The 11,478-nt window shown below is 41.5% G+C and overlaps 1 protein-coding gene across 2 annotated transcripts in view; it reads right to left on the bottom strand.

The window, feature by feature from the left end:
- Window positions 1-424: 424 nt before the first annotated feature.
- The window catches only part of NOX4 (NADPH oxidase 4), a 103,965-nt gene continuing 92,911 nt past the window's right edge, over window positions 425-11,478 (bottom strand). For both annotated transcript variants that reach the window (XM_086742833.1, XM_086742841.1), the window contains exons 15-18: window positions 8,525-8,633; window positions 7,874-7,942; window positions 5,715-5,815; window positions 425-1,189 (exon numbers count right to left, since the gene is read on the bottom strand). In XM_086742833.1, the coding sequence (XP_086598959.1) occupies window positions 1,069-1,189; window positions 5,715-5,815; window positions 7,874-7,942; window positions 8,525-8,633 (400 nt within the window). In that variant the 3' untranslated portion in view covers window positions 425-1,068. The remainder of the gene's footprint in view (window positions 1,190-5,714; window positions 5,816-7,873; window positions 7,943-8,524; window positions 8,634-11,478) is intronic.

Here is an 11,478-nt window from a genome sequence, read left to right as displayed (position 1 = left end):
TTAGATCCAGCCTGACCCTGCCTTCAGTGACATCAGTGCAAACAAGTGTGACTGCAGGGGTGGTACTCAAAGCATCACAGTCAACCAAACATACTCTGGAACCTCTAAAACTGGACTTCAACCTGCTGCATTGTAAAATAATCAGTAAGAACATCCGAGTGCTTGAAGTATTTGACATTCAGGGCATGTGAGTGCAGAGTGAGTGCAACTTCCACGCTGAGCGCATGGTATAATAAAACATCATAACCTGTCTGCTCCCGTTAATCACTTTTCTTGCTCTATGTTTCTGGCTGCATAAATCATACTTATTTTGCAAACTCACTGAATGCTGAATCGGTGCAAGACAGAGAGTTCTCCAAGTACAGCTGTTTGCTTGTCAAAAGGCTGCGATTTACATCACAGCAGAATCTGCCCACAGGTGCCACACAGATGTGCTCACTTTTCCAGTTTAACTTACACCCTTCCCCACATTCCACCCTCTCATCCATTCAGGGTGAGAATATTCACATCCATTACAGAAGTAGACCAGTGAGAGTAACACTCTGTATTTTAAATAGAGAATCCCAGTTCTGCAATGTATAAAATCTTTAATATGGAGTGTTTCCACCCCAAAGCCATGAGATTTGTATACCAAGAAAAGCAACAGGTCTTTTTAATACACTATGTTTTGTCACTTGGATTAACTTGGGGTTTGGTTTACTGATCCAGCTTCAGAGGACTGAAATGGAAGAAGTTCAAACATTCCACAGATTCTTCTTCCGTCAGCTTTTAAAGCAACCGTGTCTCTCCCCAGCTTCTGTACTTATTAATTAACAGAAACAATCCCAAAGAATCACCACTGCCACACATATTGTGTGAGCACATTTGGCTTTGAGCGTAAGCACATACTATTTGTTGGTATACTGCTGCATCCATAATTTCCCAAAGTCTTAAATAATCATAAATAAGAAAATCTGTGCTATTCTTTGGTACATTTCTGTCTGTTTAAACCACGGATGAACTTCTAAGTTGTACAAACAAAAAATTGCACTTTTATCTTCCGGAGAGTCTTGCTAGTCCAGCAGACTTTCAGCTGAAGGATTCTTTATTATACTCAAACCTTGTCCCATAAGAGTTGCTGCTGTTGCTTAGTTTATGAAGTATCTTAGAGATTTTGTTTGGTCCACAACAGAAAACTCCAATGGTCTTCCTGTTAAAAAAAAAAAAAAGTTATGACATTGCAAAGAAGCAGTAACTTCTAACAATAGAAATGGATTCTGGCCTCACCGAATACATAGGCCAACTATGCACAGATTTTAAGGAGACAGCACCGAAGGGCTCAGAACTGAAGCCAGCATCAGAACAGGGCACATCCACAACAGCGGCACTGAGGCACTCATGATGGCACATCATGGCACTCATGATGATAGTCATCATCTCCCTTTTTTTGAGAGATGAGGTGAAGGGAAAGGAAGGAGCAGGGAAAGAGGATGCAGCGCAGTCTCCTCTATATAAAGAAAAAAAATATTTCTTCATCTTCCTGCTGAAATTGTGCCACTACAGAGAAAGATCTTAAAAGTTTACTGGGATGGAGAGAGAGTACGCAAGAAGGGACAGGTCTCTAACTCTTTTGATCTACAGCACTCACCAAGAGGCTGGAGACTTGAGTTCTGGTCCCTGCCTCCGGCACTGCTTCAGTACTTTATCCAGTAACTATTTAATATAAAATATCTTAGCACGTGCAGGATAATCAAGCACACAGTTTTAAGCTGCCTGTTTGGTGAGAGAAGGCAACTAACACGTATAAGAAGAAATCTTTGATGCATACTGTCAAGTGTATTTGCCCGACGTTAGGCAGCAGCTTGAACAGCAACACAGTCAATGCTGTACCAGTGCACAGTAACACTGGCACGGCACATCTGAGGACTCAAACATTTAAAAGCATCTCAAAGTTACACGGGTAAGTGCAATGGTGCCCTTGTGCAGGCACCTTACAATGCTGACTTTAATTGCCTTCAGTTACACCATCTCTCATAACAATCTATGGAAAATACTTGTAACTTGTACTCTTCTCACTCTTATGTATATCTATTAAACGTTCCTGCCCTGGCAGTACTCCTTTTAATGGCAAGGGGTGTTGTGTTGGTGCCTGGATTTGCAGAAATAATGTGAACACTATCGCTCGTTGCTCTCCAATGAGATTCCTCCACACTTGCAGACTCTGAACATCCTCTAATCTGTGCACAGTGGAGAAAAAGGGTGCATGAGCTGCCAGCAGGAATCTGTCTTCTACTGTGCATTTTATTGAGAGAATTAATATTGTTGGTTTTTTTCATTAGACTAATTAGTACAGACAACTGATAAATAAAACCCAAAGAGTTCATTTGTCTCTCTCCCTTTCATTACATATATATCGCCCCTGAAGCACAGATATATCTAAGCAGCACATACTGCTAATGTATTCCCATCCCAGCAACATCCTTCCAAGGTACACAGAATTTTAAGCTAGTAAACAGAATCACAGAAAGGTTAAATGTTTTGCTAAGATCACACATGAGACCCATGGCTGACTGAGGTCTCCTGAATCCCAGCTGAGCCACTGCCCCATGCAGTACTGTGCAATATCCACCACCAGCATCTACTCTGGACATCCCTCCAGGTACCACTGATCCCCCACACTTCATGCCCCATGTCCTCCCTCACCTATGCCCCGCACTTCCCTACTTGCAGACACCTTCCTCCCTGCCTCGCCTGGCTCCTGCCTGGTTGCCGTGGCACGAGCAGGCAGGCGGCTAAAAGCAGCACACTGCTACCCTGGACTTCAACTGTGTATCACTTCTTTGGGTCAATGGCTCACCTTTTTCCTCAGATGAAAACAAGCAGCTAGGTATTCCTGGAGCATAATGTCTGAAAATCTTTTAAATACTACTACCATGTTTACAATTAGGGTAACGGTGTTATAGGCCATTCTTTGTAATAACTATAAACATTAATATAGGATTTTACTCATTCAAAGCACTAAGAAAATAACTCCTCAGTGTTTCTATGGGAGGAGTAGGTCAGCACGTATTCTTACATCCATTTTATGAACAGCAGGAGGTGAGGGAGAGGTGAAATACTCTGCTACCTAAAGAGGACAGAGTCAGGACTTGAAATGTTGCAGTTTTAAATCCCACATTCATTCTTAGAGAGAGAGGTTTCTCCTTTACAGTGCATGAGAAATTTATCATGGTGCTCCATGCCTTTTTCTACTACAGATATTCACGTCTTTTTCCAGGTCAGTCTCCATCTGGAAAAAAGCACACGTCCACTTGAACTAAGTAAAATTTGAGAAAGCGTGGCAGCCAAGGCATGGTATAAGCTTTTCATCCGGGAAAGAACTGAACAGAAACAAGGCTGCTGCTCCATCTCCAAAAAGGGAGCATGGAAAACAAGACCAATAATTTATTATGTAAACTGTCCCAACCACATGCTTGGGACTGCGGGTGTCATGTGCAATATCAGCAGTAGATGGCATGCGTCTGCTCTTCTTACTCCAGAAGAAAGACTCAGGAACGTGATGCTGGGTTGTCCCATGTCATGCTCTGAAGGTCTGGCAAAGCTCAGACACTTACAAATGCATTTTTCTTATTTAAGACCCAAACAGCAACAACAACAACAGCAACAATTCAGAAACCACAAACCAATCAGATGGTTAAACCGATGAGAGGCTTGCCAGCTGCGTGTTTATTTATGCACAGCTTTTACTAAAAACACAAGATAAAAAAGTGGAAAATATCTTGGCTGCCCATAAACAAGCCCAAGGGGATGATCGCAAATACATGTGAAAGTCTGAACACTGGCACCAGATGTTGGAAACAACTTGGTTGCCCTGTTGTTTTTTTTTTTTCTTGTGTGTCTCTGTATTGAAGTAGGGTCATTTAGATGGAAAGTTACTGAGAAACAAGAACTGAAATAGTGTTAGATGGAGACCAGGAAAGGGGAAGACTTAGGCTATACAGAAAAACAGAAGTTCCCACCTTGTCCAGGGAAACAGGGGGAATATTTACCTACAACAGGTAAGTTTATGTGGGATAGCTGAGTTACAGGTCGCGCTGCTGTCTATCGTGTTCCAACCCAAACCATTCTATGATTCTATGCTACATGCAACTATATCTACAGATACACATCTGTATCTGTAAACCCTGACAAAGGAGTGACAAAGGGTGAAGAAGCCTACATCTTAGCAACTGCAGGATAATCATGAGAGTCAGAACATTATTTAGGTACTGAAAGACATTCTGCTTGGAAATGGTAGCACAATTTAAAGACCTGATGTGCAAATGCAGAGGAAATGGTACTTGAAGTCTACTTAAGGAGTAACGCGATGGAAAAAAAAAAGCAAGTATGACTACCACTAATATCTTCGTCTGTATTACGTGCACTTAAAGCTTTGGAAGGAAGTGGCAGAAACTTCATCATTCTTATCTTTTTAAACTGCATTCACACATTTAAACAAAAAAGACATTAGAATGAAGCATAAAAGGTCAACACTCCCCTATGCAGAAGACTCTGAGCCAGAGAGTTAACTTGCTTCTCCAGTCTCTATTTCCCTTTCTTTCCCATGGTTCTTTACTACAAACCCCTTCTCTAAGTGACACTTGTTTGCACAGTATGAGAATCCTACTAGAGATGTCCCTCTGTAGCAGCCTTTGAGGCATCCCAGCAAGGGACCCTGTCTGCAACATCATCTAGGACCAGAATCCAAGAGACATATTGTCGGCAGCTTACACTGCCAACTGCGATAGACCTTGGCACTCAATACTTCTCCAGAGCCAGGGCTCAGCGACCTTTAGTCATATCCAGCCTCAGAAGAGGAGAGACAATAAACCATGGGCAGATGTTCACTTTGCAAGTGCAAGAGAGGACAAAATGTTCTTGAAGGAAAGTTCTGCAGGTCAAGGGGATCATGAGAGCACCGCTCAACCTGGTACACCCGGCTTACTATCAACAGTGGTTTGCTCCCACCCCACTGACTATACCAGAAATTAATTAGGGAAGACTTGCACAATACTTTCTACCAGATCAGCTTTTGAGGCAGAAAACTGCCAATGGAGTGTAAAACACTCAACCAGCAAAGCTCGATCTGGACAAAGACATTCCATAGTCTAATTGCATGTCTTCTCTGGTTTACAGCTGTCTTGTTTCAGACTCTAATATCTTTGTCGAGCACAGTAAAAAGGCATTGCCAGGTCTTAACAAAGAATAAAAAAGTGCCAGGAATTTCCAAAGACAATATATCCTCTGAATAAAAACAATATAGGACAGTTAGGTTCTTCCTTGTGTATTCTGTTTGTACACCAGCACTATAAATCACAAAAACTGCATAAGTCAAACATTTTAAAAAATGCAACTTTATATATAAAACCAGCATATGTTGCAAGCAAGATATTGCCACGGACAAAACCATATGTAATCTCTGTGCAGCGAGATGGAAATCTATTACTTTTATTTTCTGGGCCACTGAACATCCCAGCTGCATGAAAAAATGAACTGTTCTGAGTGTAAAAAAAAATAAATGTTTTGGTTTGTACAGGCTATCTCTCACAACAAAATATTAGCTAATTTCAACATCAGTAGCTTAAACATTACAGTCTGAGATAAAACTCAAAAGTATTTTCCTACAAACATAGCTGGAAACTAATAATATACCCACCCTTTAAATTGTGGCATCCTTCAAGCGGACTGGTACTTACCGCCTGTTACACTTCGCTATTTCATCAAAAAGGAGTTTCCACCGGGGTCGTCCAATCAAAAGCCTTGAGTTTAAAGCTTGGTATTTTTCACCAATTATCTTCTGCAAGAAACAAAAAATTCCATTCTGCCTGTTTTGCAAATTGCCTCATATCACCCAGGGCTCCCATTTCTGACACAGGCTGACTTACCATGTTGCTGAGGTGCAAAACCTGAGCACAAGTATCAGCCAGTTGTGATTAAAACTGCAGCCATTTCATGCACCAATACCTCTCTGCTCACCGCCTGTTCAATGGCTCTCCTTGGTGTTCATCATACATTGTTCTTCATGCAGCTGCTCATTAATCTCCCCATTACTTTTAAACCAATTTATGTAAGCCATAAAACAATAACCACGCTCCTATTATTCATTCCCTCATTGGCTTTTAATGCTAAGCTGGAAGAAACACCGCTGATGCAAAAATCGTATTTCTGTCTGAAGTATTTTTTTTAACTTTGTACAAGTAACTATTAAGATGACTGGGTCTGAAAAAGGAACAAGGGAAATCTTACATTTCTCCCTGAAGGTAGTTTGCCAGCTGTTTTGAGCTGCCGCAACAGCAGGAAGCAGCTAAAACTGCTGCCCAGATGGATCCCAACTCATTCCAGCAGTGCTAACTCACCGGCATTTTAATAAGGTCAAAGACCCTTCCATTGCAGGGCATTCCTTTCCTTTGGTTTTCTGTCCTAATGTGATAGAAAGGCGGAGGGAAGTTACATCTTATCTAGGCTACCAGATTTGCTCCACTGCTGAATGACCTGAAACATCGCTCGTACCAGTGCGAGCACAGAGCCTTGGCTAACTCATCCTCCCTTGGCCTTTTAATATTCAAGAGGCATTTGCTGAAGGATGGGCTTGGCTCCTTGTTGTCGCACAGGCATGCTAATTCTGAGCAAAGGGAGCACAAGGCAACACTGCCCTAATTTTGGCAGCAGATAGCACTCTGGACTCTCAGTCAGAGAGGCTGCATGGCAATGGAGAGTTGAGTTTAACTCCCTCTTGAGAAATCACGAGCAGCACTGTAGGTTATGCCAGTTTTGTTCAACAGCCACAAAAGAAAAGTGACTTTAAAGAAAGACTTAAAACAAAGCCTACAAATAAATTCAGTAGCTGCTTGATAAAAACTTGTTTTGCATTGTCTATTATTACGATCTTGCTCTGTCATTGCACTCAAGTCCTGCTTCAGATTTTAATTTTAACCTAATAATTGCATACTAGGTTCATCAATTAGGTATTTTCAAGTACCTCATTCCAGTTGACTTACATCATCTAGGCACTAAATCTGTGGAGGACTGTTCGTAACTACTGCAGCTATCACGTTATTTAGACTACTGGATAGTGTTCCTAGCAGAGCTGTGAATGTCATGCTGTCTCCACCTAATACCAGGCAGATCAAAATCCTCTGGGCATGGTTTCTCACTATATTTCATGTTTTAAAGTAATTGTTAGGCTTGGTTCTGTGTCTGCTGCAGTCAATGGAAAGCTTCCAGACACAGCAGGGTAAAGAATCAGGCCTAGGCTCATGTGCTAAATAACGTTAAACGAAGATCATAAGCGCAAATAGCGACGGGAGATGCCAAGATGTGAGGAATTAGCGCAGCTCTGGGGTTGGTAACATGACAATGGACAGTTCAGCACAATTTCCAGTTACACATCAAGAGATTTGTAACTTTTGTCTGTATTTGAGGCAAAGAAATCAAAAGCTTTTAAAAATAGCTAGTTTATCTCAAAATATTTATTTGAAAATAAGGTTTGTGCTTGCAAGCTCCTAGAACTATTCTGTTTTGATTCTTAGCCCAGAAATGATGCAGATTTCCCATAAAACATGGCCAACTGTCTGGTTCGTGGCCTGGCCTGGAAGGACCTCTTTCCCAGAAAAGGAAGATATAGATTTCTGCCCACACATCATCAAGTTAAGGCAGTAGCCTTAGAGTACGTTCTCTTAATGCTATGAGGATGGACTTGCTCTCTTGCCCTAGTAATGAATCAATCACTTGAGTTTATGGCCTCATTTCCTGTTTTTACCATCTGCACTCATTCCCTTTTGCCTTTGACTGACAGTTTGCATTGTTTGCTAGCCCAAGGTCTAGTTCAGTTTACAAACAGCATTTAGCCACATACCTGTATTCCATCTGTTTGACTGAGGTACAGCTGGATGTTTATATAGTCTGGTCGATTCTCCTGCCAAAGCTGGGAGGATGATAAAAACAGCTAGTGAAAAAAACATCGCTTCTCTTAACGTAAGCATAAAGTCACTTGTGCCTACTATCCAGAGAGACTTGGGTTTCAGCATCAATGAAGTACGCTTTTTAATGAAGAAGATACACTTGTGTAGCATCCCTTCACGCACTCCAGAATGCTGCACATCATGCTGTGTACAAAATATTATTTTAGGAAGATACACTGCTCTTAAAATCTACCTGAAATTGTAAATATCCCTCCCTTCTCAACCTGTCTACTAGTCAAATGGTTAAAGGCTACTCAGACTCCCCAGCCTGCACGTTCTTCTTCCATCTCACAAATCTCATGGATAAATGTCTAGATTACTGGTACTAGGTTACACTGTGCCATGAAATACTGGTGACAGATACTCAAACAGTTGTGCAGCTCCAAAAATAAATGGAGTCTGGGTCAGGTAGCCCAAGCAGAAGTACTGCTGGAGCTTGCTTCTTTTAAGCAAGGCTGCCTTTCTTTATGGCGTACCAGTTATGTGATGTGGACAAAGCCTGCATTTATTAAGTTGTCAGTATCCCTCCAAGCAACACCCATTACCTTGTTATGCAACATACAGAGCAGATCTGCAAACCAGCGGAAAGATTCAACGTCCCTGCACACCCAAATGAAGTAGAGTCTTCTGAGCTTGTAGCATTTCCAGCCATCACTTGAAAATAAAATGTTTAAGTAATTAAAAATAATCATTTTAAAAGGACACATGAATTAAGATGCTTTATATTCATTAGTGGAAACGTGACTTTCTACTAGAAGCTAACTGCTAAGTTGTTCTTCATCCTATGACACAGCAGACAGTGAAGTGACCAGGGCAGCCTATTATGATGATCCTCAGAATATTAAATCTCCAGCTCAGAGCAAACATCCTTCACAGATACTGTTTCCGCATTAGGAAATTGTCAGCTATACAGATGATTTGGGCAGCAAATATGGATTCATGCATCATCATCAAACTCTTATTTCAAAGCAAAGCAGACATTCTAAGTTCAAGTGGATTATGTCAATTCCTTATTAGGTTTATAAAGCGACCCACAAGAGGAAAATATTGACAAATGCAATAATGTCAGGACTTAATTCTGCCTTTATATGTGAAAGGCTTGGGTTGATTACAATTAATACTCTAGCAAAATCACAAAGACCAAATCAAATCAGAGCTCCATCGTGTTAGGGAACTGTGTGATATATTACAGTCCTCAGAAAATGCTGGTGGGGAAAGTGAAGTCATGGGCAGATTCTGGCGTTGCATTTAGAAAAACAGGACTCTTGTGTCAGCTTTCTAATGCAAATAAAAGGCAAATATAGCACAAAGGAAGGACTGGAATGAACTGGGAAAGAAAACAGAAGTGAAAAAAATCCTGATGATTAATGAGTTCAAACAAAGCACAAATATCTGGGAAGTTTCTTCTCAGTTAGCCCGTGCTGTTTTCTGCTGCTCTGATCTTAGCCAGTGCACAGATTGTTTCCTTCTTTTTCTCCTAAAATAATTTTCAGATAGAGAAAGTCATAGCCTGTCAACTGCAGACACTAGTCCCAGGAGCCAACCCCAGTTGAAAAGTTTCATGATACATCTCACGTTATCCATTGCACATTATTTCAAAGTCCAGAGTTGCTGGCATATCCATCAAGGGTACTGTACTAACAGATCTACCTAAGTGATGACTCCAATCACTGTCCTACCTCTCCATACCTCTAACCTCCACTGCAAGCCTGAGGAGCAAGAATGGAGACATTCTCAGCAGCATGCCGGGGCCGAGAACTCACCTTTCATGTGAACTCTCCACAGAGAGAAAAAAAAAACTGCTTTAAAACTGGAGAAGCATCTTTCAAGTCCTGATTTCAGCTTCTTTATTTGTAAACTGTTGACCTGCAGAGCAGGATTTCCTCTATTTTTTTCTGACTGCCTATACTAAGACAAGCCCTTAGGAAGGGTCATGAGATGTGACAAGATAACTGTAAACAGTAGCAAGGAAAATAAGTGCCTTTCATCGCAGAAAAGAATAAAAGAAGAGAAAAATGCAAGGCATTTTGTACTGAACTGCTGTAGCTCAGTAACAGCTCAGTAACAAAACACCACTTTAGGTGATGAAACATCGCAGCTGGACTGTGAGACTTCATGAAACAAGTCAAGAACAGCACCTCAGACACATATGCTTGGGTCTATCTCCAGCAGGATATATTATGTAATAAAGGTGCAATCCCTCATTAGAATCAAATCCACATGTATATAACACTTCTTGTGTGTTTATATGTTATCACTGCTCATAATAACAGTCATTATGGTTTTAAACTAAAAAAGGGTAGATTTAAACTAGACATAAGGAAAAAACTTTTTACACTGAGGGTGGTGGAACACCGGCAGAGGTTGCCCAGAGAGGTGGTGCATGCCCCAATCCTGGAAACATTCAGGGCCAGGTTGGAAGGGGCTCTGAGCAACCTGATGTGGTTGGAGACGTCCCTGCTGCTTGCAGGGGGTTGGACTAGATGGCCTTTAAAGGTCCCTTCTGACCCAAACTATTCTATGATATGAAAGCTTTCCTTAGCGTAAGTTACATATTCTTAACAGTAGAGCATAGGGTTCAACAATTAAGTGGAGGAAAGGGCAGGAGCAGGAATTAAATTGTGTACATACAACAGGAACAAAACTGAGCAGGAAACAAATGATTATCTTGACAGGCTTCTCATCTCCCCTAGACCTGCATGTCCTTGACACAGCAGGACTGGTCCCGCTGCTCTGCAGCACTGCCATCATAAGGCAGTTTGCATGTTCACACCTGCCAATTTCTGGTCCTAAGCCAGGGCAAAGACAACAGGCAGATCATCCACTAAACCAGTGCTTTGTTGATGTTTCAATACTAAGAAGGAAAGCAGGCTTAGACTGTTACTTTTTCCCAGAATCACAGAATGATTCCCCTGTACAATGTTACAGTGTGCAAGGAGAAGTCTGGCTACAAAGGCAGGTTGTGAGATTGGCTGCTTGGAAGCCCATTTATGGCTTTATCCAGATAAACGAACATTGCAGAAGTTTTTAGACACTAACCTTCTATGGCAATGTCTGTGCAAGTTCCTACAGCCTCTAATAAAAAACTGGTAGAGGCAAACATCTCATTACCTGCCCTTGGCCCCTCATTACCATCTGTGACATTTTTGCTATGCGTTGTCAAGGATAATCCATCACGAGGAAAATGGTCATCTTATCCACCTGGGCCCCAGGCTTTCAGCAAAAATGTACCTGCTTTTTGAGAGGATGATCAATACACTCTCAGGAAAAGAAAATAAGAGAGCCCAAGATGATCTTTGAGGGCTGCAGCGCTACGAGACAAGTTGGGCTGATAATTCTCAGAAGCGGTCAGCACTGTCAGGTCCTGCCCAGATCCAGAACAGAAAAATGTAATGTGCACAGTATCTAAATTCTAGGCTTTAACTTCACTTTGGAGTTAGAGCTGGCCATTGGCCTGTTTACCTCAGAACAAATGCTTCAGTTGTGCATTGTAAAACCT

The sequence above is a fragment of the Chlamydotis macqueenii genome, chromosome 1, assembly GCF_036417535.1.
Source record: "Chlamydotis macqueenii isolate bChlMac1 chromosome 1, bChlMac1.mat, whole genome shotgun sequence".
NCBI classification, from domain to species: Eukaryota; Metazoa; Chordata; class Aves; order Otidiformes; family Otididae; genus Chlamydotis; species Chlamydotis macqueenii.
The sequence above is the reverse complement of the archived record's forward strand: the minus strand, read 5'-3'. Positions and strand labels throughout refer to the sequence as shown.